We start from the raw sequence: 27,592 nt of genomic DNA, 5'->3' as shown, positions 1-27,592 counted from the left end.
AGGTTAAAGTGAGCACTGTATTAACAGAGCATGTTAAAATAGACTACTGTTTCTACATAAAGCACTATTTGTGTGGAGGGTAAACAGATGTGAACTGGTTGGGCTGACTGGCCTGTTTCCATGTAGCAACTTCCATGTTTTCTCGTTGGACCTCATGCTGTACTGGTCACTAACATAGGAAGGATAATATTGCCTTGGAAAAGGAGCAGCAAAAATGATACCAGGTGTTAGGAATTTCATTTAAGAGGAAAAGTGGAGGTCACTGGCCTTGTTTTCATTCGGAAGGAGTATTTGAAGTAACAACAAGTTTTCAAAATTATGAAGAGGATTGATAAAAGTTAATAACAGATAAATTATTCACACTGACAAAGGGATCAAAGACTAAGGGACACAATTTAAAAATGAATTGAGTAAATAGGGAATTTGGGCCAAATTATTACACATAATTGGCAATAGACAAATGGATTGAGTTACTACAGGAAGCCATTCAAGCAATGAATATAATTGGGTTCAGGAGGCAATCTGATGGAGGTAAATTCCTCACGTCAGAATGTTTTCACACAGTAGAACAAGACCCTAAACCGCAGTGATGCAGGAGTTGATGGGGCCTAAATTGCCCTCCGCCCCAAATGGGGTGCACTTACCGTTTTGTAAGTGTTCTGTCTGCCCCAATTCATGGGATGGATAATCCAGGGAAATTCAGGACTTTATTTTTTTTTCCGGTCGACAGCAGGGCGGAAGTGCGGGCGGATCGGAACGGCCGTCGCTCCAAGTCATCAGTGTCACGCTGATGATGTCAGCGCAACACGGACCCAAGAGGGGGTGCCAGGCTGCCTGTTGGTGGCCCGGCCGAACCTGTGGGCATAACTGTCAGCCTGACCTGGCAGTTGGCCGACAATAAAAAAATAACATGGAGTTGCTGGCAGTGTGACCTCCCCTTTAAGGGTGGATGCGCCGCCCAGCCACAGACAGTTCCTCGCTGGTGAAAGCTGTCGGTGGCATCGACCGGCAGCCGTGCCTCTCCTACGGGGCAATTCCGCGTGGAGGTCGGAAAGGGGGTCGCCGCCAGTCAGTATGGGAAAATGGACGGTGCGGTAACCCGTTCCCACCACTTCCAGCCTGGGGGACAATTTCGGTCAGGTCGGCCCATCGGTCTGCCCCCGGTCAGTAAGGCCTCGCCACTAAATTCCCACCTCTTAGACGCTGTACTGGAGCTTATGGAGGGGGGCAATTTCGGCCCCAATATGTTCGTCTGTTGAGGTTAGAGGTCACATATTTCTGTTACCTATCTCCAATATCAAACGGGTTGATTAACTTGCTGGAGAAAAACTACAATTAAACTCGTTACCAAATAATTACGAATCCCGCAGACCTGATCTGGGTGATACTTAACTGCTGGCTGACTGTTTCTTGCTCTTTAAAACAGGCTGCCAGCAGTTGAAAGATGGGGGAAGGGGTACTTTGCTCGCCCCGTTGATGCAGAAGGACAGCCTTTGCAATTTTCAGGCGGGCATGTAAATGGACAAGCAGCATGCCTGCCTGTTTTATCTAGGAGGCTGCTTAAATATGCAAGTCAGGGTCCTATGCAATTGTAGGACCCCATTTGCAATTTTCAGATAAGATTTTAGGGTGTGCTGTGCACATTCACCCATTTGTACCAGGCAGTGAGCGGACTAACCAGTGGTCTTTGAAGGCCCAGAAATCTTTGGGGGGAGAATTTATGTGGGGCCAGGAGCAATCTTCCCTCTAATTTTTAATTTAGGTACATGGTCCCTTTAAATTTGCAGCATGATATCTTTTCCAGCCTTACAGCTGGTGAGCAGCCTGCGCGGGACCTCCTGATCACTGCGAGGCCACGCAGCTTGGGAGACATTGGCCAGGAGGAACAGGAGTGCTCCTTCTAGGATTGGCTCCCTCTCCTGGCCTAACCTGTCTGCGTGAGAGTTTGCTGGCAGGCGGTGTGTCTGCTCCACTAGCTTTGCGCCTGTTTCGGGCGAAAGACCAAAATCACCCCCCACCCCGCCATTGCCTTTAAATCCAGCTCTGAGCTGGCACTAAGCAGATGACGTCTTTGAAAATTCAGGAGCACAGCAATGCTCTATGTTATCTTGTGACTGCTGCTGTCACTCTTCAAATTGCAGAGTGGAGAGCAGAAAGTTTAGGAAAATCTGATTAAATTTCATTTAACTGGACTCTTTCACGGTGGGAGAATAGTATCATATACTGGTTTGGCAGATACCAGGTCATGCATATTCACCCCATCAAAACAACACATAGGAAATATTCCATAAACCTGTACCTTAGAATTAAAGGAGACAATACATCAGCAACAACAGTTTGCATTTATATCGTTCCTTTAACATAGGAAACCACCCCAAGCCACTTCACAAGGAGATTAGGAGGGGCAATGAAAAGGTTGGTCAAAGGCATAGGTTTTAAGGAAGATCTTAAAGGAAGAATTGGAGAGGAGATCCCAGAGAGTAGGACCTCATCAGCTGAAGGTACAGCCTCGAAAAGGCGAAAGTATGAGGGTGCACATGAGGCTGAGTCAGAGGAACCGTGAGTTCAGGAGAGAAGGGAGTGTAGGGCTGGAGGAGGTTACAGAGATAAGTAGGGGCGATGTAATGGCGGGATTTAAACCAGAAGATCAAGAATTTAAAATTTAAGGCTGTTGGACTGGGTGTGATATTCAAGTGGCATTTGGTGCAGGAAAGATACAAGCAGCAGGGGGTTTGGATACAGTTTGTGGAAGATCGGAAACCTTCAAGGAGAGCATGTGAATAATTGAATCTGGATGTGACAAAGGCATATGTGAAGGGTTCAGTTGGAGATGGTTGAGCTAGGGTTGGAGGCACACATGTTCTGGAGATGGAAGTATGTGGTCTATATGATGGCGAAGATGTGGCATTGGGAACTTAGCTTGAGAGTCGAACAGAGCAACAAGGTTGCGAACAATCTGAGGCAGTGGCTGAGGAGAGGTTTGGAGTCATTGGTGAGGGAGCTTGGTGTTTGGGGCTAAAGGTGAAGGCTTCGATATGTAGGTGGAGGAAAGTAAGACTCATCCAAGACTGGGTGTTGGATAAACAGTTTTACAGAACAGGGAGGTTGTGGAGAGGTACAGCTGGGTGTCATTGGTATACATGTGGAAGCTGACCCCACGCCTGCAGATGATATTGCCACGGGTCAGCATTTAGATGAGGAAGAGCAGGGGGCCAAGAATGAATTCTTGGTAGACTCTGGAGGTGACAGGGGAGTGGGAGGAGAGGCCATTGCTAGAGATGCTGTGGCTATAATTGAAACGTAAATGTGGAATCAAATGAGGGCAGTGCCACACGAGTTGAACAGTAGAGGGGAGCCTTTGGAGGAGGGTGGGATGGTCAACCGAGTCAAGCGGCTAGATTTTTGGAGGATATGTGACTGGGTTTTCGTCGTGTTTTGACCCTCCGCAGTGAAAAATGGAGCGCTCAGCTGTTTTTCGCCTGGTCGCGATCCTCGGCTCGCTTTTTGCGGTGGCGCTTAAAAGCATTGCCGGGGAGAGCTGCGCCGGAGGTGTAACGACTCGCATTGCGACACCGGCCGAGTTTCGAGACTCACCCAACCCATACGCCGCCTTCCGATAACCGCCAGGGAAAACACGGCGGTCCAGCCCTGCTGGCAGCAGTAAGTTGCATAAACTGAAAAAAGGGTCATTTAAAGTTTTTACTTTTTTATAATTTTACATTGATTTGTTAGGTAGGGATGTTGGCAATGTTTTTGAATGGTTTTTTGAATTTTTTTCCCCTCCCAAGGCCTCTCTCGGAGCGCTCCTGTCCCTGCACTAATGCTGGCGAGGATCCTGCTTTTACGTCACGAAAATAATGCAATGCCTTCCCTTGCGCTGCGCCCCTGGCGCAGACCCCAAATGCCAAAAGTTAGGCAATTAATTGCCCCAAAAACGGAGAAGCCGAAAATCCAGCTGAAAGGGTGCAGATAGGTTGAGGATAGAGGTGTGATAATACACCATGGTCCCCAGTAACAGAAAATGTCATCTGTGAATTTGGTTAGGATCATCCTGGTGCTTTTGGAGGGGCAGAAGCTGGATTGGAGGGATTGAAACAGGGAGTTGCAGGAGAGATGAGTGGGAACAAGTTGTTCAAGAGCCTTGGAGTAAAAGGGAAGTTGAAACTGAGGCATTAGTTAATGGGAACACTTGGGTTGAGCATGGTTTTTTTTAAGGAATATTTGGAAAGGAAGGGGGACAGTGCCTGAGGAGAGGGAACCATTACAATAACATGGAGCTCTGGAAGAGAGTTTGGCTGGGCAGGGGTTTAGTGGGAATGGGGTCAAGGGAGGAGAAGATGGGTTTCATGGATGAGATGATCTCTGAAAGGCATGGGTAGAAAGATAGATAGATAAAAAGTTCAGAGCAAGCGTATGGGGAGGCTAGAGGGAGGTTTGGCTTAGTGGTCCAAGGAACAGATGAGGAACACACAAGATCAGAAGCAGCAGTAGGAGTTTGAGCAGCTTGTCCAAGCCATTCCAACAAAGGGTAAGAGAGGAGTTCTGAAGGATGAATAGAGTTAGTCTACATCGTAAACAAACAGAAAGCAGCAAAGTTGAGATCATTGAGCAGGAAGGGAGCAGAATTCAGAGCAGGGTGAGAACCCTCAGAACAGATCAAACCTAGTTCAAAGTAGTGAAAACATTCCAGTTTGCTGTGTAATTTATGTTGCTTAATTCTAATTATTGGATAAATATTTTTTAGTGCAAAATTGACTAAATTATCAGGGATAGACTGAGTAGAGTTTGTGGATTGAGTCTGAAATGCTGAAGGGAGAAATGCTGGAAAGCCAATTCATACCAGGCTGGCCGTGAAGAATTTGGGCCATGGATGAATTGGTTGAAAAAAATTCAAGAAACCCAAGGTTCACTGGCCTATAATGCAATCTGAATGATAATCTCACAAAGTAAGATGACCTAGTCCCATTGCAAGCAATTTATCTCAGTTAATCAGCTGGTTATTTCAAACTGTGTTTAGTTTGTTGTACATTCACATTCTGTATTTTATTTGCATACAGACAAAATCTCATTGACCCTGAAGACCCGAGGTGTGCCAGGCTGACTCTTGCAGGCCAAATGGTGACTGTGCCCACTGATGAAATAGAATTTGCAAGGCAAGCTATGTTTTCAAGGTTTGTCTTTTTAAGCATACAAACGATTATGATTCAGCTGTAAAATAGTGACTCTAATTAGTATTTTGTGCAGGTAGAATGTCTGAGAGCTATGACTATACACAGTTAAAGTCATGCCATTATCTTTGTTCAGAGTGCTGCAGTCACATTATGTACCACTTCCAATAATAATGCAGGACTGAAATTGTGACGTGCTTTGTAATTGCAAACCTGGTGTAGTGCTTACTCCAGTTGAGTTAATTTTATATTCTTGTAGAAATAAGTAATCGGCCCGCCTCAATGTATTAAAACAAAAAAATCAATCTGGATTCCTCTCTCCATGATAATTTTGTAGAATTTGTCCCAGTGAAACAATGGACAGCAATCAACTAGACTGATTATTGAACAAGATTTTGTTGCGTTTTAACACAGTCTTGTTCACAATTCCACACTAATTGAGAGTTGTCTGGTCTTTAATATAGGGATAGATTTTAAAATTCTGGAATTCCCAGAAGGATCCCCATGGTTGGAAAAAGTGCATTGTCAGAAGCCTCTTAAGAATTCAGAACATTACACGGTCACTGCGAGCACTTGTAAATGATATAAGTAGCCAAAAAACACTATTTAATACAAGCAAAAAGTCTACTAAAACTTCCCATTATTTCACCTAACAGCAGCTAAGAATGCCTTTAAATAATGCTGAAAATGATATCCCAAGGTTTTGGGGATGGGGGAGGGGTTTGGGAATGTTGACAGCTACGTGGGTGGTAAGCAAAATAAGAAGGAAAGGGTGGGTGGGGAATCTGGTTTGCCACACGCTCCTTCCGCTGTCTGCGCTTGCTTTCTGCATGTTCTCCACGACGAGACTCGAGGTGCTCAACGCCCTCCCGGATTCTCTTCCCCCACTTAGGGCTGTCTTTGGCCAGGGACACCCAGGTGTCGGTGGGGATTGTGCATTTTATCAAGGAGGCTTTGAGGGTGGCCTTGAAACGTTTCTTCTGCCCACCTGGGCATCGCAGTAGGAGTTCTGAGTAGAGCGCTTGCTTTAGGAGTCTTGTGTCGAGCATGCGGACAATGTGGCCCGCCCAACGGAGCTGGTTGAGTGTGGTCACGACAGTCTGTCCCACCTGTGACAGAGACTGTAATTCCTGTATAAGAACATAAGAATTAGGAACAGGAGTAGGCCATCTAGCCCCTCGAGCCTGCTCCGCCATTCAACAAGATCATGGCTGATCTGGCCGTGGACTCAGCTCGCTCCCCATAACCCTTAATTCCTTTATTAGTTAAAAATCTATCTATCTGTGACTTGAATACATTCAATGAGCTAGCCTCAACTGTTTCCTTGGGCAGAGAATTCCACAGATTCACAACCCTCTGGGAGAAGAAATTCCTTCTCAACTTGGTTTTAAATTGGCTCCCCTGTATTTTGAGGCTGTGCCCCCTAGTTCTAATCTCCCCGACCAGTGGAAACAACCTCTCTGCCTCTATCTTGTCGATCCCTTTCATTATTTTAAATGTTTCCATAAGATCACCCCTCATCCTTCTGAACTCCAACGAGTAATGACCCAGTCTACTCAATCTATCATCATAAGGTAACCCCCTCATCTCCGGAATCAGCCTAGTGAATCGTCTCTGTACCCCCTCCAAAGCCAGTATATCCTTCCTTAAGTAAGGCGACCAAAACTGCACGCAGTACTCCAGGTGCGGCCTCACCAATACCCTATACAGTTGCAGAAGGACCTCCCTGCTTTTGTAATCCATCCCTCTCGCAATGAAGGCCAACATTCCATTCACCTTCCTGATTACCTGCTGCACCTGCAAACTAACTTTTTGGGATTCATGCACAAGGACCCCCAGGTCCCTCTGCACCGCAGCATGTTGTAATTTCTCCCCCTTCAAATAGTATTCCCTTTTTTTGTTTTTTTTCCCAAGGTGGATGACCTCACACTTTCCGACATTGTATTCCATCTGCCAAACCTTAGCCCATTCGCTTAACCTATTTAAATCTCTTTGCAGCCTCTCTGTGTCCTCTGCACAACCTGCTTTCCCACTAATCTTTGTGGCATCTGCAAATTTTGTTACACTACACTCTGTCCCCTCTTCCAGGTCATCTATGTATATTGTAAACAGTTGTGGTCCCAGCACCAATCTCTGTGGCACACCACTAACCACCGATTTCCAACCCGAAAAGGACCCATTTATCCCGACTCTCTGCTTTCTGTTAGCCAGCCAATTCTCTATCCATGCTAATACATTTCCACTGACTCTGCGTACCTTTATCTTCTGCAGTAACATTTTGTGTGGCACCTTATCGAATGCCTTTTGAAAATCTAAATACACAACATCCATCAGTACACCTCTATCCACCATGCTCGTTATATCCTCAAAGAATTCCAGTAAATTAGTTAAACATGATTTCCCCTTCATGAATCCATGTTGCGTCTGCTTGATTGCACTATTCCTATCTAGATGTCCCGCTATTTCTTCCTTAATGATAGTTTCAAGCATTTTCCCCACTACAGATGTTAAACTAACCGGCCTATAGTTACCTGCCTTTTGTCTGTCCCCTTTTCTAAACAGAGGCGTTACATTAGCTGCTTTCCAATCTGCTGGTACCTCCCCAGAGTCCAGAGAATTTTGGTAGATTATAACGAATGCATCTGCTATAACTTCCGCCATCTCTTTTAATATCCTGGGATGCATTTCATCAGGACCAGAGGGACTTGTCTACCTTGAGTCCCATTTGCCTGTCCAGCACTAGCCCCCTTAGTGATAGTGATTGTCTCAAGGTCCTCCCTTCCCACATTCCTGTGACCAGCAATTTCTGGCATGGTTTCTGTGTCTTCCACTGTGAAGACCGAAGCAAAATAATTGTTTAAGGTCTCAGCCATTTCCACATTTCCCATTATTAAATCCCCCTTCTCATCTTCTAAGGGACCAACATTTACTTTAGTCTCTCTTTTCCTTTTTATATATCTGTAAAAGCTTTTACTATCCATTTTTATGTTTTGGGCAAGTTTACCTTCGTAATCTATCTTTCCTTTCTTTATCGCTTTCTTAGTCATTCTTTGCTGTCGTTTAAAATTTTCCCAATCTTCTATTTTCCCACTAACCTTGGCCACCTTATACGCATTGGTTTTTAATTTGATACTCTCCTTAATTTCCCTGGTTATCCACGGCTGGTTATCCCTTCTCTTACCGCTCTTCTTTTTCACTGGAATATATTTTTGTTGAGCACTATGAAAGAGCTCCTTAAAAGTCCTCCACTGTTCCTCAATTGTGCCACCGTTTAGTCTGTAAATCCAGTCTACTTTAGCCAACTCTGCCCTCATCCCACTGTAGTCCCCTTTGTTTAAGCATAGTATGCTCGTTTGAGACACTACTTCCTCACTCTCAATCTGTATTACAAATTCAACCATATTGTGATCACTCATTCCGAGAGGATCTTTTAGTAGGAGATCGTTTATTATTCCTGTCTCATTACACAGGACCAGATCTAAGATAGCTTGCTCCCTTATAGGTTCTGTAACATACTGTTCTAAGAAACAATCCCGTATGCATTCTATGAATTCCTCCTCCAGTCTACCCCGTGCGATTTGAGTTGACCAATCGATATGTATTGGACTGCACAGTCACCTGAGAACTCACTTTTAGAGTGGAAGCAAGTCTTCCTCAATTTCGAGAGACTGCCTGTGATGAAGCAAAATAATGACTGGATCCTAAAACCAGTGTAGGATCCTAATTTGCATATGTTTATGAGGATCTCGTCTGCATCGAGCAGGAGCACTGGACGCCTAAGTTGAGTTCTGCTCAAAAATTGCATTAGGTGGGCCTTGGGGCCAAAATCGTCAGAAAGTTTTGTTCCAAGTATTTTCATCTCACTAGCCGAAAAAGAGGGCGGTATAGAGATAAAAGTCCCCCTACCCCCCACCATTATATCTCACAGTAATTTACGGCGCAGTGGTTAGTGAGTAGACACAAAGGTGGTTTGTGGGGGCAGTGGGGGGGGTGGTGGATAAGTGGTGGGAAGAAGAGGATAAAGAGAGACAAAAACAAGACGAGTAGCTGAAGCCAGGGACAGAGATGGTAAGAACGAAATGATGATGGAAGGGAGTTCCAGTAGACAATGGCAAAGTGGATGAAGGAGCGCAGAGAGTGGATTGTGATAACGCAGAACAAGTAGTATGCCAATGTTGGGATGCAGAGAGGATATGAGCAGTGACTTAGGGTTTGAGAAGATCACAGAGCTAGGGAGGAGAGGATGAGAATCAGTCAGTCAGTTACCGGCGCTAGAGAAAATCTTCTGCCTGTGCATACCCTCCAGCCCTCTACATTGGCCTACTACTTATACCCTGCTCTCTTCTGCTGTCATCGATGACCACCTCTTTAAGGAGGTTTTATCTCTTCCTAAAACCTCCTTAAGACTGTCCGCTTTGACTGTGCCTTTGTCTCTGCCTGACTCTCTGAATCATAGAAATTTATAACACAGAAGGAGGCCATTCGGTCCATCCATGACTGTTTCCCCCCATCCCACAGCTCGATATCCACTCACTAACCTGAGACATCCCTTTGTACATAATGAGCACTATAGAAATATAAGTAGTTGTTGTAAACTAAGAGATCCAAAAAAAAGGCAAAAAGCAGATTTTGAATCACAGGTTGGAATTTTTCCATTAAAAAAACAGGGGTGGGTTTGGAGCGTGAGGGCAATTAAATTGTTACAAATGTGAATCCCGACCTGATACCGCCTCCACCTCGCCCACTTCTGGTTTTGCCGGAGGCAAGATGGGAGCGGGTGACCAACCCGCTGCCAGGGGGCGTTACCATAATTTAAATGTTGTAATGAGGCTGAAAGCCTCTTTTTTGCCCCTCCATTTAGTTTTTAACTGCCTGTAGACGGGTTTCACGCTATTCGTGAAACCCAGCAGTTAAACCGAGGTGGGGACTGCTGCATCCAAGAGGTAAGTGGATTTATATCTACCTCCTGGATCCAAGGTCCCAACCTAACCCATCCCCTGCAATCGGAGACCCCAGCACGAGGCCACTGATCGCAATCCCAGGCCCCCCAACAATGATGATGAGGCTGGCCCCGATCCTCCACCCCCACCACCCTTATCTCTGGCTGAGCCCCCCACCGCCCCGCGATCTCTGATTCCCTCCCAAATTCCCTATATTACAACAGCGACGACACTCCAAAAGTACTTCATTCTCTGTAAAGGGCTTCGGGACGTCTAGTAGTCGTGAAAGTCAGTCAGTCAGTCAATCAGTCAGTAATTCCGTCCGTCCGTCCCGTCCGTCCTTTCCCAACCACTCCCCATCGCCTGCCGATCCCCGACCACCCCCCATAGAAACATAGGAAATAGGTGCAGGAGTAGGCCATTTGGCCCTTCGAACCTGCACTATCATTCAATAAGATCATGGCTGATCATTCCCTCAGTACCCCTTTCCTGCTTTCTCTCCATACCCCTTGATCCCTTTAGCCGTAAGGGCCATATCTAACTCCCTCTTGAATATATCCAATTAACTGGCATCAACAACTCTCTGCGGCAGGGAATTCCACAGGTTAACAACTCTCTGAGTGAAGAAGTTTCTCCTCATCTCAGTCCGAAATGACCTAACCCTTATCCGAAGACTGTGTCCCCTGGTTCTGGACTTCCCCAACAACGGGAACATTCTTCTCGCATCTAACCTGTCCAGTCCCGTCAGAATCTTATACGTTTCTATGAGATCCCCGCTCACCCTTCTAAACTCCAGTGAATAAAGGCCCAGTTGATCCAGTCTCTCCTCATACGTCAGTCCAGCCATCCCTGGAATCAGTCTGGTGAACCTTCGCTGCACTCCCTCAATAGCAAGAACGTTCTTCCTCAGATTAGGAGACCAAAACTGAACACAATATTCCAGGTGAGGCCTCACCAAGGCTCTGTACAACTGCAGTAAGACCTCCCTGCTCCTATACTCAAATCCTCTAGCTATGAAGGCCAACATGCCATTTGCCTTCTTCATCGCCTGCTGCACCTGCATGCCAACTTTCAATGAGTGATGAACCATGACACCCAGGTCTCGTTGCACCTCCCCTTTTCCTAATCTGCCACCATTCAGATAATCTGCCTTCGTGTTTTTGCCCCCAAAGTGGATAACCTCACATTTATCTACATTATACTGCATCTGCCATGCATTTGCCCACTCACCTAACCTGTACAAGTCACCTTGCAGCCTCTTAGCACCCTCCTCACAGCTCACACCGCCACCCAGTTTAGTGTCATCTGCAAACGTGGAGATATTACACTCAATTCCTTCATCCAAATCATTAATGTATATTGTAAAGAACTGGGGTCCATTAACTGAGCCCGGCGGCACTCCACCAGTCACTGCCTGCCATTCTGAAAAGGACCCGTTTATCCTGACTCTCTGCCTCCTATCTGCCAACCAGTTCTCTATCCACGTCAGTACATTACCCCCAATACTATGTGCTTTGATTTTGCACACCAATCTCTTGTGTGGGACCTTATCAAAAGCCTTTTGAAAGTCCAAATACACCACATCCACTGATTCTCTCTTGTCCACTCTACTAGTTACATCCTCAAAAAATTCCAGAAGATTCGTCAAGCATGATTTCCCTTTTACAAATCCATGCTGACTTGGACAGATCCTGTCACTGCTTTCCAAATGTGCTGCTATTTCATCCTTAATGATTGATTCCAACATTTTCCCCACTACTGATGTCAGGCTAACCGATCTATAATTACCCATTTTCTCTCCTTTTTAAAAAAGTGATGTTAAATTAGCTATCCTCCAGTCCATAGGAACTGATCCAGAGTTGATAGACTGTTGGAAAATGATCACCAATGCATCTACTATTTCTAGAGCCACTTCCTTAAGTACTCTGGGATGCAGACTATCAGGCCCCAGGGATTTATCGGACTTCAATCCCATCAATTTCCCTAACACAATTTCCCATCTAATAAGGATATCCTTCAGTTCCTTCTTATCACTAGACCCTCGATCCCCTAGTACATCCGGAAGGTTATTTGTGTCTTCCTTCGTGAAGACAGAACCAAAGTATTTGTTCAATTGGTCTGCCATTTCGTTGTTCCCCATTATAAATTCACCTGAATCTGACTGCAAGGGACCTACGTTTGTCTTCATTAATCTTTTTCTCTTCACATATCTATAGAAGCTTTTGCAATCAGTTTTTATGTTCCCGGCAAGCTTCCTCTCGTACTCTATTTTCCCCCTCTTAATTAAACTCTTTGGCCTCCTCTGCTGAATTCTAAATTTCTCCCAGTCCTGAGGTTTGCTGCTTTTTCTGGCCAATTTATATGCCTCTTCCTTGGATTTAAAACTATCCTTGATTTCCCTTGTTAGCCACGGTTGAGCCACCTTCCCCATTTTATTTTTATTCCAGACAGGGATGTACAATTGTTGAAGTTCATCCATGTGATCTTTAAATGTTTGCCATTGCCTATCCACCGTCAACCCTTTAAGTATCATTTGTCAGTCTATTCTAGCCAGTTCACGCCTCATACTATCAAAGTTACCTTTCCTTAAGTTCAGGACCCTAATTTCTGAATTAACTTTTTCACTCTCCATCTTAATAAAGAATTTTACCATATTATGGTCACTCTTTCCCAAAGAACCTCGCACAACAAGATTGCTAATTAGTCCCTTCTCATTACACATCACCCAGTCTAGGATGGTCAGTTCTCTAGTTGGCTCCTCGACATATTGGTCTAGAAAACATTCCTAATACACTCCAGGAAATCCTCCTCCATCGCATTGCTACCAGTTTGGTTAGCCCAATCAATATGTGAATTAAAGTCGCCCATGATAACTGCTGTACCTTTATTGCACACATCCCTTATTTCTTGTTTGATGCTGTCCCCAACCTCACTATTTGGTGGTCTGTACACAACTCCCACTAGCGTTTTCTGCCCTTTGGTATTCCGCAGCTCCAGCCATACCGATTCCACATCATCCAAGCTAATGTCTTTCCTTACAATTGCATTAATTTCCTCTTTAACCAGCAACGCCACCCTGCCTCCTTTTCCTTTCTGTCTATCCTTCCTAAATGTTGAATACCCCTGGATGTTGAGTTCGCAGCCTTGGTCACCCTGGAGCCATGTCTCCCTGATGCCAATTACATCATATCCGTTAACTGCGACCCTTTTTGGTTTTTGCCTTGGGTTTCTCTGCCCTCCACTTTTACTATTCTCCTTTCTATCTTTTGTTTCAGCCTCCATTTTATTTCCCTCTGACCCCCTGTCATATTAGTTTAACTCCAGTTTGGCCAGAAATAGCAGCGAACCCAGGGACTGGGAGAAATTTAGAACTCAGCAGAGGAGGACAAAGGGTTTGATTCGGGCAGGGAAAATGGAGTACGAGAAGAAGCTTGCAGGGAACATTAAGACGGATTGTAAATGTTTCTATAGATATGTAAAGAGAAAAAGGTTAGTAAAGACAAACGTAGGTCCCTGCAGTCAGAATCAGGGGAAGTCATAACGGGGAACAAAGAAATGGCGGACCAATTGAACAAGTATTTTGGTTCGGTATTCACTAAGGAGGACACAAACAACCTTCCGGATATAAAAGGGGTCAGAGGGTCTAGTAAGGAGGAGGAACTGAGGGAAATCCTTATTAGTCGGGAAATTGTGTTGGGGAAATTGATGGGATTGAAGGCCGATAAATCCCCAGGGCCTGATGAACTGCATCCCAGAGTACTTAAGGAGGTGGCCTTGGAAATAGCGGATGCATTGACAGTCATTTTCCAACATTCCATCGAATCTGGATCAGTTCCTATGGAGTGGAGGGTAGCCAATGTAACCCCACTTTTTAAAAAAGGAGGGAGAGAGAAAACAGGGAATTATAGACCGGTCAGCCTGACATCGGTAGTGGGTAAAATGATGGACTCAATTATTGAGGATGTCATAGCAGCGCAGTTGGAAAGAGGTGACATGATAGGTCCAAGTCAGCATGGATTTGTGAAAGGGAAATCATGCTTGACAAATCTTCTGGAATTTTTTGAGGATGTTTCCAGTAGCGTGGACAAGGGAGATCCAGTTGATGTGGTATATTTGGACTTTCAGAAGGCTTTCGACAAGGTCCCACACAAGAGATTAATGTGCAAAGTTAAAGCACATGGGATTGGGGGTAGTGTGCTGACATGGATTGAGAACTGGTTGTCAGACAGGAAGCAAAGAGTAGGAGGAAATGGGTACTTTTCAGAATGGCAGGCAGTGACTAGTGGGGTACCGCAAGGTTCTGTGCTGAGGCCCCAGCTGTTTACACTGTACATTCATGATTTAGACGAGGGGATTAAATGTAGTATCTCCAAATTTGCAGATGACACGAAGTTGGGTTGCAGTGTGAGCTGCGAGGAGGATGCTATGAGGCTGCAGAGCGACTTGGATAGGTTAGGTGAGTGGGCAAATGCATGGCAGATGAAGTATAATGTGGATAAATGTGAGATTATCCACTTTGGTGGTAAAAACAGAGAGACAGACTATTATCTGAATGGTGACAGATTAGGAAAAGGGGAGGTGCAACGAGACCTGGGTGTCATGGTACATCAGTCATTGAAGGTTGGCATGCAGGTACAGCAGGCGGTTAAGAAAGCAAATGGCATGTTGGCCTTCATAGCGAGGGGATTTGAGTACAGGGGCAGGGAGGTGTTGCTACAGTTGTACAGGGCCTTGGTGAGGCCACACCTGGAGTATTGTGTACAGTTTTGGTCTCCTAACCTGAGGAAGGACATTCTTGCTATTGAGGGAGTGCAGCGAAGGTTCACCAGACTGATTCCCGGGATGGCGGGACTGACCTATCAAGAAAGACTGGATCAACTGGGCTTGTATTCACTGGAGTTCAGAAGAATGAGAGGGGACCTCATAGAAACGTTTAAAATTCTGATGGGTTTAGACAGGTTAGATGCAGGAAGAATGTTCACAATGTTGGGGAAGTCCAGAACCAGGGGTCACAGTCTAAGGATAAGGGGTAAGCCATTTAGGACCGAGATGAGGAGAAATTTCTTCACCCAGAGAGTGGTGAACCTGTGGAATTCTCGACCACAGAAAGTTGTTGAGGCCAATTCACTAAATATATTCAAAAAGGAGTTAGATGAAGTCCTTACTACTATGGGGATCAAGGGGTATGGCGAGAAAGCAGGAATGGGGTACTGAAGTTGCATATTCAGCCATGAACTCATTGAATGGTGGTGCAGGCTAGAAGGGCCGAATGGCCTACTCCTGCACCTATTTTCTATGTTTCTCTGTTTCTAACTCCTCCCCAACAGCACTAGCAAACACTCCCCGTAGGACATTGGTTCCGGTCCTGCCCAGGTGCAGACCGTCCGGTTTGTACTGGTCCCACCTCCCCCAGAACCGGTTCCAATGTCCCAGGAATTTGAATACCTCCCTTCTGCACCACTCCTCAAGCCACATATTCATCTGAGCTATCCTGCGATTCCTACTCTGATTAGCACGTGGCACTGGTAGCAATCCTGAGATTACTACTTTTGAGGTCCTACTTTTTAATTTAGCTCCCAGCTCCCTAAATTCGTCTCGTAGGACCTCATCCCGTTTTTTACCATCGCCTGACGATCTGTAACACCTCCCCCCGATTCCAATCCTCTCTGCCCCCCCCCTCCCAATTGCCAACCCTCTTCCCGATGCCCCTTCCACCGATTCCTGAAACTCCCCACCGTTCTCCGACCCACCCCCCGCCGATCTCCGACAATCCCTGACACACCCTCCTGCGACCTCTCCCCCGGACCAACCCCTTGCAACTGAGGCCTACCTGCCCGCAGCCAGCCGGCCTCCAGCCTCTCAAGCTGGCTGGCTGCGCTGGGAACCCGAGGCCTCACACTCAAATTAGTCACTGCCCGTAAAATCAGCAGGGCCTGCGGGAAACCCGGCCTCCTGGAAGAAAACTCCGGCCATAGTTTGTTCTATTTTTTTTTTATTTTTACACGCTGCATGCTGTTTTGTTGACAGATTTGAAACGTTATCACAATTTATAACATGCAGTCAATTTATTTAATTGCCTTATCATTTATAATTGCATCATCTGCAGAAAACCTAGCCACCAAAACTTGCCAGGACAAATGTAAACTGTCTTAACATAAGTGGAACCAGGCATAAATGTGCAATTGTTTTCTACAGTCCAGATGCAGAAGACAGAATCCTCTGTACTGAACATAGTATTTGCTGAACCATTTAACTGTTTGTGCCAGCAGACATCCAGTAATGAAGAAGTGGCCTCCAGACCACAATTGGTTCTTTATGAAAATGGACATTCAACAGGTGTGGCTCCAGAACTGGTTTGGAGGGGTCGCCATAATCCCGCTGGAAGATTATTTCAAAGCAAACCCAATGAATATTGAATAGTTTCTAAAAGAATACTTCTGTTAAAAATAAAATAAAAACATTGTTTACAGTTTGTGTAGGTGCCCATTTTGTATCTTCAGGCTGGAAAAGTTTTGTTCCCCATATAGGTATATTATCTGGGTACAGCTGGAATTTTTAACATTATTCTCGGGATGTGTGAATCGCTAGCAAGGCTAGCATTTATTGCCCAGCTCTAATTGCCCTTGAGAAGCCTTCTTGAACTGCTGTAGTTCATGTGGTGAAGGTACTCTCACAGTGTTGTTAGGTAAGGAGTTCAAGGATTTTGACCTAGTGACGATGAAGGACATTCTTTGTGATGTAATATGGGCCTCTTCTCCTTGCCAATATTTGTTGCCTACACCTGCCATATGTAACCACATTAGTGTGCGAGCACCCTTTGCGAACAATGTGAAGTGTCCAGCAAAGTTACTAATCCTCAATGCTGTATTCTGTTAATGTACAATATGAGATTGTTCTCTGAAACAACAGGATATTTTGATAAAATTCTGCCAACTTTGTTCAGAATCCTTTTCCTCTGCAAGGTTTCAAGAGTTGTTGTTGTTCTACCCTGAGCTTAACCCACTGTGGCATGCAACTTTCAGTAATTACAGAGTGTTGTAACTTGAATTATTCTGAGTTGGTAAACATCTATTGTACTGCTTGCTTCTAGATTATCTTTTGTAAGTGCCGAAAATTGAAAAAGTCCATGGCAGGCCATTTGTTGGTATCAGCAATTTATGAATATTTGCTTGTGATCAAATGTAATCTTGATTATTGATCGAATGTTGTAACACAGTGCTGAGCCATGTGATCAAAGCAGTCTGTGATACACAAGCTGTGTCCATCTCTTCCTTAGCATTGGAGGGCCTATGGCATGTGTGATTGTATTAACATTTGTAACAACAAAGCATGTTTCACTTTTTGCTGGCTGATACTAAAATGTACTATTTACATTTACTGTGGATGAATTTGCCTCCAAAAAATGTTCGAGAGAAAATATGTATTTTGACTTCATGGGCATGTGATCGACAGATAAATAATTCTCTGAATCTAGATAATGAGTAAAGAGGTATTAGAAGGAATTATAATTTCCTCTCCCCATATTCTTCAATAGTCAACTGACCCATGCAAGTTAATTACTAATTATTAAAATTAATATTTTCAAGTAACAGTGGAATTTTTTTAAAGAATGGTGGAACATTTGACTGGTGACTAAACACTGGTTTTCTGAAGCTGGTGGTTGCTGATTTGGAGCTTCAACTTAGTCTGTTACGGTTTCAACTCCACCTCCCTCCTTTAAGATCCTACTTAAAACCCAGCTCTTTGACCAAGCCATTGGTCACTCCTCCAAATCTCTGCTCCTTAGTTTTGGTTTCCATTTTCTCCATGCCGCTGTGAAACACCTGGTACAGTGAATATCAGAAAATTGTTGTGTCCATTTTTACACCAATTTCCTCAAAGCTGCCACCACAAATATTCAGAAGGATCTAAACAATTGAAATTGAGGCAGATAATAATGAGAAATGCATCCTGTATGCACGTGAAACATGCAATTGTGATGTTGCTGGTTGTTTATAAAAGCAAATGGTACACTGGCTGTTTTATACTGGCACATCTGTATAATTGAAATAATGGGATGCATTTTGTGCTGTTGTCAATTTGCCATTGTACATACTACCAGTGCAGATAGTAATTAATCTGGCAATGAAATTAAAAGTATAAACAGGATGTGAGATTACTCGATGTTTTTTCATTTCTGTGCTATTTAGCTAAGTAGGAGCTGATTTTTAAGGCACATTTACATGTAGCACTGCTGTATCTCAGAACATAGGAAAGCAATGTTTGTGTCCTGATTCTTCTTGCTTACATTGTTCAAACCAGCTCTTTATCCTGATGTCAGAATCGCGGACCTATGAAAATGCTTCTACTGTCAGGAGAAGGGGGTTGTTTTAGTGATGTAAACACAAAAGACCAATGCACAAACATTTATTTTTCCATGATTCAAACGACAGAGGTACCTTTAGCCCAAACATTCACTGCTTGCTCATCAGAGTTCTACCTCAAGATGGTAACTGCCAATATTGTCCAATTGTTTCTTATATTAGCATAATACCTCTGAGTAGCTATGCTGGAGGCCTAATTGCAAGGGCAGTCAAAGAACAGCCTTGTGACAGAACCACCCAACTAAAGACAGCCACAGAAGAAACAATGCTTTGATATGAGAATGTTATCTGTACATTCATGATGTTTCTAAAGCTGTGTATCTCTGATACTGGGAGTTCAGCTGAATTATACTTCAGTGCCTCTGCAAAATCAGCATAAAATGCTTCAAGAGGACACAATGTACATAATGACATGGTTGAATTGGTCTTGAACCCAGTATATAATAAAAAGAGAGATTATCCTTATCAGTTATGAATTCATGGTTGAGTAAAAATTTTTTTAAAATTCTTGCCCAACAATCATTGCTTCCTGGTAAAGACCTTTGGTTTGAAGAACAAATTCACAATTATTAGTCTATATGAAAAGCAGAATAAAAAAGTAGTATCAACAGAAAGAAGCAACATAAAAATGTCAATCTCAAATAAATATAAAAAATAGCAATCCCTAATGCATACCGACCAGGAACAATCTAACAGCTTCTATGTTTATATAGAAGACAAAGAGCTAATTAAAGCAATACCTTTTCACTTTGTGTATTAGAAACATAGAAAATAGGTGCAGGAGTAGGCCATTCAGCCCTTCGAGCCAGCACCGCAATTCAATGAGATCATGGATGATCATTCCCTCAGTAACCCTTTTCCTGCTTTCTCTCCATACCCCTTGATCTCTTTAGCCGTAAGGGCCATATCTAACTCCCTCTTGAAAATATCCAATGAACTGGCATCAACAACTCTCTGCGGCAGGGAATTCTACAGGTTAACAACTCTCTGAGTGAAGAAGTTTCTCCTCATCTCAGTCCTAAATGGCCTACCCCTTATCCTAAGACTATGTCCCCTGGTTCTGGACTTGCCCAACATCGGAAACATTCTTCCCGCAACTAACCTGTCCAGTCCCGTCAGAATCTTATACGTTTCTATGAGAGCCCCGCTCATCCTTCTAAACTCCAGTGAATAAAGGCCCAGTTGATCCAGTCTCTCATATGTCAGTCCAGCCATCCCTGGATTCAGTCTGGTGAACCTTCGCTGCACTCCCTCAATAGCAAGAACGTCCTTCCTCAGATTAGGAGACCAAAACTGAACACAATATTCCAGGTGAGGCCTCACCAAGGCCCTGTACAACTGCAGTAAGACCTCCCTGCTCCTATACTCAAATCCTCTAGCTATGAAGGCCAACATACCATTTGCCGCCTTCACCGCCTGCTGTACCTGCATGCCAACTTTCAATGACTGATGAACCATGATACCCAGGTCTCGTTGCACCTCCCCTTTTCCTAATCTCCATTCTCTGTTCACCAAGATTGTATAAAAACACTGAGCCCTTATCCTAAGACTATGTCCCCTGGTTCTGGACTTCCCCAACATCGGAAACATTCTTCCCGCAACTAACCTGTCCAGTCCCGTCAGAATCTTATACGTTTCTATGAGAGCCCCGCTCATCCTTCTAAACTCCAGTGAATAAAGGCCCAGTTGATCCAGTCTCTCATATGTAGAACACTTTATTAAATCTACTGTTAACTGAATTCAAAACAAGGGAAGATGCAATTTATCTCCTGCAGTATAGGAATTCAGAAAATTGGTGCATTTACTGAGAAACAAAAACATCAGTGTATGTTTTATAGGAATATGAAATCAGGAATCCCACAAGTATGATTGAGTTGTAACAGTCTTTTGATTGAAATGTCAGTGATGTGATCCAATTGGTTTACAGGTTCACTTTTAAATACACTCTGGATTATGTTGCATGGTACAGATTATGGGCTATCCATAGTTAATTTCTTTAATTTCATAATTTTGTTTCTCTTGTGCACATAGAAACATAGAAACATAGAAAATAGGTGCAGGAGCAGGCCATTCAGCCCTTCTAGCCTGCACCGCCATTCAATGAGTTCATGGCTGAACATGAAACTTCAGTACCCCCTTCCTGCTTTCTCGCCATAACCCTTGATCCCCCGAGTAGTAAGGACTTCATCTAACTCCCTTTTGAATATATTTAGTGAATTGGCCTCAACTACTTTCTGTGGTAGAGAATTCCACAGGTTCACCACTCTCTGGGTGAAGAAGTTTCTCCTCATCTCGGTCCTAAATGGCTTACCCCTTATCCTCAGACTGTGACCCCTGGTTCTGGACTTCCCCAACATCTGTAGATCAATAAACTGCTATATCTAATATTTAATGACAGTGGTGGCATAATTGATTTGACTCAGGAGGTAGTCATACAGAAAAAGGAGCAGCTATTATTTAAAACAATTCACAATTACAATTTTTAAATTTTGCTGATTTATTATTGTATAAAGCCAACATGATTCCGCTATGTAATTTCACGTATTGTTTGCAGTGAGCACACATCCATTGCACTCCATGGCCCCGGGCAGGATGGGGGGAGGCAGAAAACGGCCGAAGAACTTTGCAAGGCCAGAGACATAAGAACATAAGAACATAAGAATTAGGAACTGGAGTAGGCCATCTAGCCCCTCGAGCCTGCTTCGCCATTCAACAAGATCATGGCTGATCTGGCCGTGGACTCAGCTCCACTTACCCGCCCGCTCCCCATAACCCTTAATTCCCTTATTGGTTAAAAATCTATCTATCTGTGACTTGAATACATTCAATGAGCTAGCCTCAACTGCTTCCTTGGGCAGAGAATTCCACAGATTCACAACCCTCTGGGAGAAGAAATTCCTTCTCAACTCGGTTTTAAATTAGCTCCCCTGTATTTTGAGGCTGTGCCCCCTAGTTCCAGTCTCACCGACCAGTGGAAACAACCTCTCTGCCTCTATCTTGTCTATTCCTTTCATTATTTTAAATGTTTCTATAAGATCACCCCTCATCCTTCTGAACTCCAACGAGTAAAGATCCAGTCTACTCAATCTATCATCATAAGGTAACCCCCTCATCTCCGGAATCAGCCTAGTGAATCATCTCTGTACCCCCTCCAAAGCTAGTATATCCTTCCTTAAGTAAAGTGACCAAAACTGCACGCAGTACTCCAGGTGCGGCCTCACCAATACCCTGTACAGTTGCAGCAGGACCTCCCTGCTTTTGTACTCCATCCCTCTCGCAATGATGCCAACATTCCATTCGCCTTCCTGATTACCTGCTGCACCTGCAAACTAACTTTTTGGGATTCATGCACAAGGACCCCCAGGTCCCTCTGCACCGCAGCATGTTGTAATTTCTCCCCATTCAAATGGTATTCCCTTTTACTGTTTTTTTTCCAAGGTGGATGACCTCACACTTTCCGACATTGTATTCCATCTGCCAAACCTTAGCCCATTCGCTTAACCTATCTAAATCTCGTTGCAGGCTCTCTTTGTCCTCTACACAACCTGCTTTCCCACTAATCTTTGTGTCATCTGCAAATTTTGTTACACTACACTCTGTCCCCTCTTCCAGGTCATCTATGTATATTGTAAACAGTTGTGGTCCCAGCACCGATCCCTGTGGCACACCACTAACCACCGATTTCCAACCCGAAAAGGACCCATTTATCCCGACTCTCTGCTTTCTGTTAGCCAGCCAATTCTCTAGCCATGCTAATACATTTCCACTGACCCCGCGTACCTTTATCTTCTGCAGTAACCTTTTGTGTGGCACCTTATCGCATGCCTTTTGAAAATCTAAATACACCACATCCATCGGTACACCTCTATCCACCATGTTCGTTATGTAGAAACATAGAAACATAGAAAATAGGTGCAGGAGTAGGCCATTCGGCCCTTCTAGCCTGCACCGCCATTCAATGAGTTCATGGCTGAACATGCAACTTCAGTACCCCATTCCTGTTTTCTCACCATACCCCTTGATTCCCCTAGTAGTAAGGACTTCATCTAACTCCTTTTTGAATATATTTAGTGAATTGGCCTCAACAACTTTTTGTGGTCGAGAATTCCACAGGTTCACCACTCTCTGGATGAAGAAATTCCTCCTCATCTCGGTCCTAACTGGCTTACCCCTTATCCTTAGACTGTGTCCCCTGGTTCTGGACTTCCCCAACATTGGAAACATTCTTCCTGCATCTAACCTGTCTAACCCCGTCAGAATTTTAAACGTTTCTATGAGGTCCCCTCTCATTCTTCTGAACTCCAGTGAATACAAGCCCAGTTGATCCAGTCTTTCTTGATAGGTCAGTCCCACCATCCCGGGAATCAGTCTGGTGAATCTTCGCTGCACTCACTCAATAGCAAGAATGTCCTTCCTCAGGTTAGGAGACCAAAACTGTACACAATACTCTAGGTGTGGCCTCACCAAGGCCCTGTACAACTGTAGCAACACCTCCCTGCCCCTGTACTCAAATCCCCTCGCTATGAAGGCCAACATGCCATTTGCTTTCTTAACCGCCTGCTATACCTGCATGCCAACCTTCAATGACTGATGTACCATGACACCCAGGTCTCGTTGCACCTCTCCTTTTCCTAATCTGTCACCATTCAGATAATAGTCTGTCTCTCTGTTTTTACCACCAAAGTGGATAACCTCACATTTATCCACATTATACTTCATCTGCCATGCATTTGCCCACTCACCTAACCTATCCAAGTCGCTCTGCAGCCTCATAGCATCCTCAAAGAATTCCAGTAAATTAGTTAAACATGATTTCCCCTTCATGAATCCATGCTGCGTCTGCTTGATTGCACTATTCCTATCTAGATGTCCCACTATTTCTTCCTTAATGATAGTTTCAAGCATTTTCCCCACTACAGATGTTAAACTAACCAGCCTATAGTTACCTGCCTTTTGTCTGGCCCCTTTTTAAACAGAGGCGTTACATTAGCTGCTTTCCAATCCACTGGTACCTCCCCAGAGTCCAGAGAATTTTGGTAGATTATAACGAATGCATCTGCTATAACTTCCGCCATCTCTTTTAATACCCTGGGATGCATTTCATCAGGACCTGTTGAATTTAGCCACTGGATGTCATTTTTTTGCTTCATTTCGGGAGACGTGCACTGTGAGAGCCCAATTTAAATATGTTCATTAAGTGTCCCACCTCTCTATGGCAGAGCACTCAGGTGCTCCGATACCCACCGCCATAAAAAAGGCAGCGGGCATGTTCAGGACGCATTCCCCATATTTAAGTCATTAAATCCCCCCGCCCCCCCATCCCCGACCTCTTCCATCCGTGGTTGAGGTAACATAGGGAAAGGAGTAGGCCATTCAGCCCCTCGGGCCTATTCTGCCATTCAATGAGTTCATGGTTGATCTGTATCTTAATTCCATCCACCTGCCTTGGCTCCATATTATTTTATACCCTTGTCGAGCAAAAATCGATTGATCTCAAATTTAAAATTATTAATTGAGCTAGCATCTACTGCTTTTTGTGGGAGAGAGCTCCACACTTCTACCACCATTTGAATGAAGAACATCCTGGCTTGCATTTTCAGTTTATGTCCACTTGTCCTCAACTCCCCACCAGCGGATAAAGTTTCTCTCTATTCTCTCAATTCCTTTCAAAATCCTAGAAACCTCAATCAAATGATTCCTTAATTTTCTAAATTCCAGGGAATAAAACCCTAGTTTGTGTAATCTCTGCTCATAATTTAACCCTTGGAATCCAGGTATCATTCTAGTAAATCTACGCTGCACTCCCTCCAAGGCCAATATATCCTTCCTCAGGCGTGGTACCCAGAACTGTACTCCAGGTGTGGTCTAACCAGAACTTTGTATAGCTGCAGCATAACTTCTATCCCCTTGTATTCTAGTCCTCTATATAAAAGGCCAGCATTCTCTTAGCCTTTTTGATTATTTGATGTACTTGTCCATGATATTTTAATGATCTATGTACATGGACGCCTAAGTTTCTTTGGACCTCCACTGCTTCTAGCTTTTCACCATTTAGAAAGTACTCTGACCTATCCTTTTAGGTCCAAAGTGCATGATCTCACACTTGCCCATATTGAAATCCATTTGCCACTGTTTTGTCCATTCACTTAACCTATTAATATCTCTTCGTAATTTTATGCTTCCATCTACCTGCCTTATAATTCTACCGATCTTTGTGTCATTGGCAAACTTGGATATGTCGCTCTGTATCCCATCATCTGAGTCGTTAATAAATACAATGAATAGTTGAGGCCTCAGCACAGATCCCTGTGGGACTGCTAGTTGTTAATTATTTTTTATATCTGACTACTAGATTTTACTGATCTGTGTATATGGACCCCTAAATCTCTTTGGACCTCCACTGTTCCCAGCTTTTCACCACTTAAATAATACTCGGTTCTATCCTATTTTAGTACAAAATAAATGATCTGCATTTACCTGCATTGAAATCCATCTGCCACAGTTTTGCCCACTCAATTAATCTATCAACATCTGTTTGTAATTTTATGCGCCGTTCTACACTACTTACTATACCACCAATCTTTGTGTTGTCAGCAAATTTGGATATGTGGCTCTCTATCATCATCTAAGACATTAATAAATGTAGTGAATAGTTAAGGCCCCAGCATAGATCCTTACTGGACACCACTAGTCACTTCCTTCCAATTCGAGTCCATTATCCCTACTCTTAGTCTCTTGCCGCTCAGCCAATCTCCTAAGCAGGTCAATAATTTGCCTTCAATTCCATCAGCTTTAATTATAAATAACAGTCATTTGTGTGGAACATTATTGAATGCCTTCTGAAATTCCATATTAACTACATCCATAGACATTCCCCTGTCTACTACTTTAGTTACTTCCTCAAAAAATTCAATAAAATTTGTTAGACATGACCTATGCTTTACAAATCCATGTTGGCTCTCTCTAATCAGCTCTAAGTGTTCAGCCACTCTGTCCTAGAAACATAGAAAATAGGTTCAGGAGTAGGCCATTCAGCCCTTTGAGCCTGCACCACCATTCAAGAAGATCATGGCTGATCATTCACCTCAGTGCTCCTTTCCTGCTTTCTCTCCATACCCCTTTATCCCTTTAGCCGTAAGGGCCATATCTAACTCCCTCTTGAATATATCTAATGAACTGGCATCAACAACTCTCTGTGGTAGAGAATTCCACAGGTTAACAACTCTCTGAGTGAAGAAGTTTCTCCTCATCTCGGTCCTAAATGGCTTACCCCTTATCCTTAGACTGTGACCCCTGGTTCTGGACTTCCCCAACATCGGGAACATTCTTCCTACATCTAACCTGTCCAGTCCCGTCAGAACTTTATATGTTTCTATGAGATCCCCTCTCATTCTTCTAAACTCCAGTGGATACAGGCCCAGTCGATCCAGTCTCTCCTCATATGTCAGTCCTGCCATCCCAGGAATCAGTCTGGTGAACCTTCGCTGCACTCCCTCAATAGCAGGAATGGCCTTCCTCAGATTAGGAGACCAAAACTGAACATAATATTCCAGGTGAAGCCTCACCAAGGCCCTCCACAACTGCATTAATACTTCCCTACTCCTATACTCAAATCCCCTAGCTATGAAGGCCAACATGCCATTTGCCTTCTTCACCGCCTGCTGTACCTGCATGCCAACTTTCAATGACTGATGTACCATGACACCCAGGTCTCGTTGCACCTCCCCTTTTCCTAATTTGCCGCCATTCAGATAATATTCTGCCTTCATGTTTTTGCCACCAAAGTGGATAACCTCACATTTATCCACATTATACTGCATCTGCCATGCATTTGCCCACTCACCTAACCTGTCCACAAGTCAACCTGCAGCCTCTTAGCATCCTCCTCACAGCTCACACCGCCACCCAGCTTAGTATCGTCTGCAAACTTGGAGATATTGCACTCAATTCCTTCATCTAAATCATTCATGTATATTGTAAATAACCTTTTAACATTCAGGAAATAGTTAACACAGTTAATAGCCCTCTCCCTTATTTTCCCCATACAATGTTATATCCCCAAATTGAACCTTGGATTGTCTCGCAATAAGTTTGCAGCAATTATTTTGAAAGTAGTTAACCTTTAGTGTAGACGGTTATGCATAAACTTGAGATAGTAGATTGTGCCCATTAGAAGACCTATTGCCTTAAAAAAATAATGATACAACACAGAATACTGCATAAACTTCACAGTACATGCAAATTCTAAAAGTTACACATGTATAGTATATGTAATATATACATTGGTAGTAATTTCAGAGTTATTATCCCTCCATGGCCTCACCACTGCCCCCCCACCCCCAATCGCAGTAACCTCCTACCAGCCCTACAGCGCTCCAAGATCTCTGCATTCACCAATTCTAGCCTCTTGTGCATCCCCAAATTCCATCACTCCATGTTGGCAGCCATGCCTTCAGCTGCCTAGGCCCCAAGCTCTGGAATTCCCTCCCTAAACCTCTCCGCCTCTCCGCCTCTCGTTCCTTAAAGATGCTCCTTAAAACCTATCTCTTTCACCTGTCCTAATATCTCAATGTGGGTCAGTGTCAAATTTTGTCTGATAACACTCCTGTGAAGTGCACTGGAACAATTCACTACATTGAAGGTGCTATACAAATGCTTATTGTTGTTTTGATTCAGATCATGGCAATAAATAAATTGATCAGATTGGTGCAAACAGTTTATGTTCTTCTCTTCACCTTTAATGCTTTCTCTCCTCTTCCACCCAGGTCTCGTTGCAGCTCCCCTGTTCCTAATCTGCCACCATTCAGATAATATTCTGCCGTCATGTTTTTGCCCCCAAAGTGGATAACCTCACATTTATCCACATTATACTGCATCTGCCATGCATTTGCCCAACCTAACCTGTCCAAGTCACCCTGCAGCCTCTTAGTATCCTCCTCACAGCTCACACCACCACCCAGCTTAGTGTCATCTGCAAACTTGGAGATACTACACTCAATTCTTTCATCCAAATCATTGATGTATATTGTAAATAGCTGGAGTCCCAGCACTGAGCCCTGCGGCACCCCACTAATCACTGCCTGCCATTCTGAGAAGGACCCGTTTATCCCTACTCTCTGCT

General features: G+C 44.0%; 1 protein-coding gene across 3 annotated transcripts in view; it reads left to right on the top strand.

Annotated features, from left to right (window-relative positions):
- Positions 1 to 18,266, top strand: part of creg2 (cellular repressor of E1A-stimulated genes 2) — a 78,522-nt gene extending 60,256 nt beyond the window's left edge. The window contains exons 3-4 of one of the 3 annotated variants that reach the window (XM_070892087.1): positions 5,058 to 5,153; positions 16,378 to 18,266. In XM_070892087.1, the coding sequence (XP_070748188.1) occupies positions 5,058 to 5,153; positions 16,378 to 16,528 (247 nt within the window). In that variant the 3' untranslated portion in view covers positions 16,529 to 18,266. Of the gene's footprint in view, positions 1 to 5,057; positions 5,172 to 16,374 lie in introns of all 3 variants that reach the window. The other 2 variants (XM_070892086.1, XM_070892085.1) reach the window with 2 other exon arrangements.
- Positions 18,267 to 27,592: the final 9,326 nt, after the last annotated feature.

This window comes from Pristiophorus japonicus, chromosome 10 (genome assembly GCF_044704955.1).
Source record: "Pristiophorus japonicus isolate sPriJap1 chromosome 10, sPriJap1.hap1, whole genome shotgun sequence".
NCBI lineage: Eukaryota > Metazoa > Chordata > Chondrichthyes > Pristiophoridae > Pristiophorus > Pristiophorus japonicus.
Note: the sequence above shows the minus strand (reverse complement) of the source record. Positions and strands in the feature narration are given on the sequence as shown.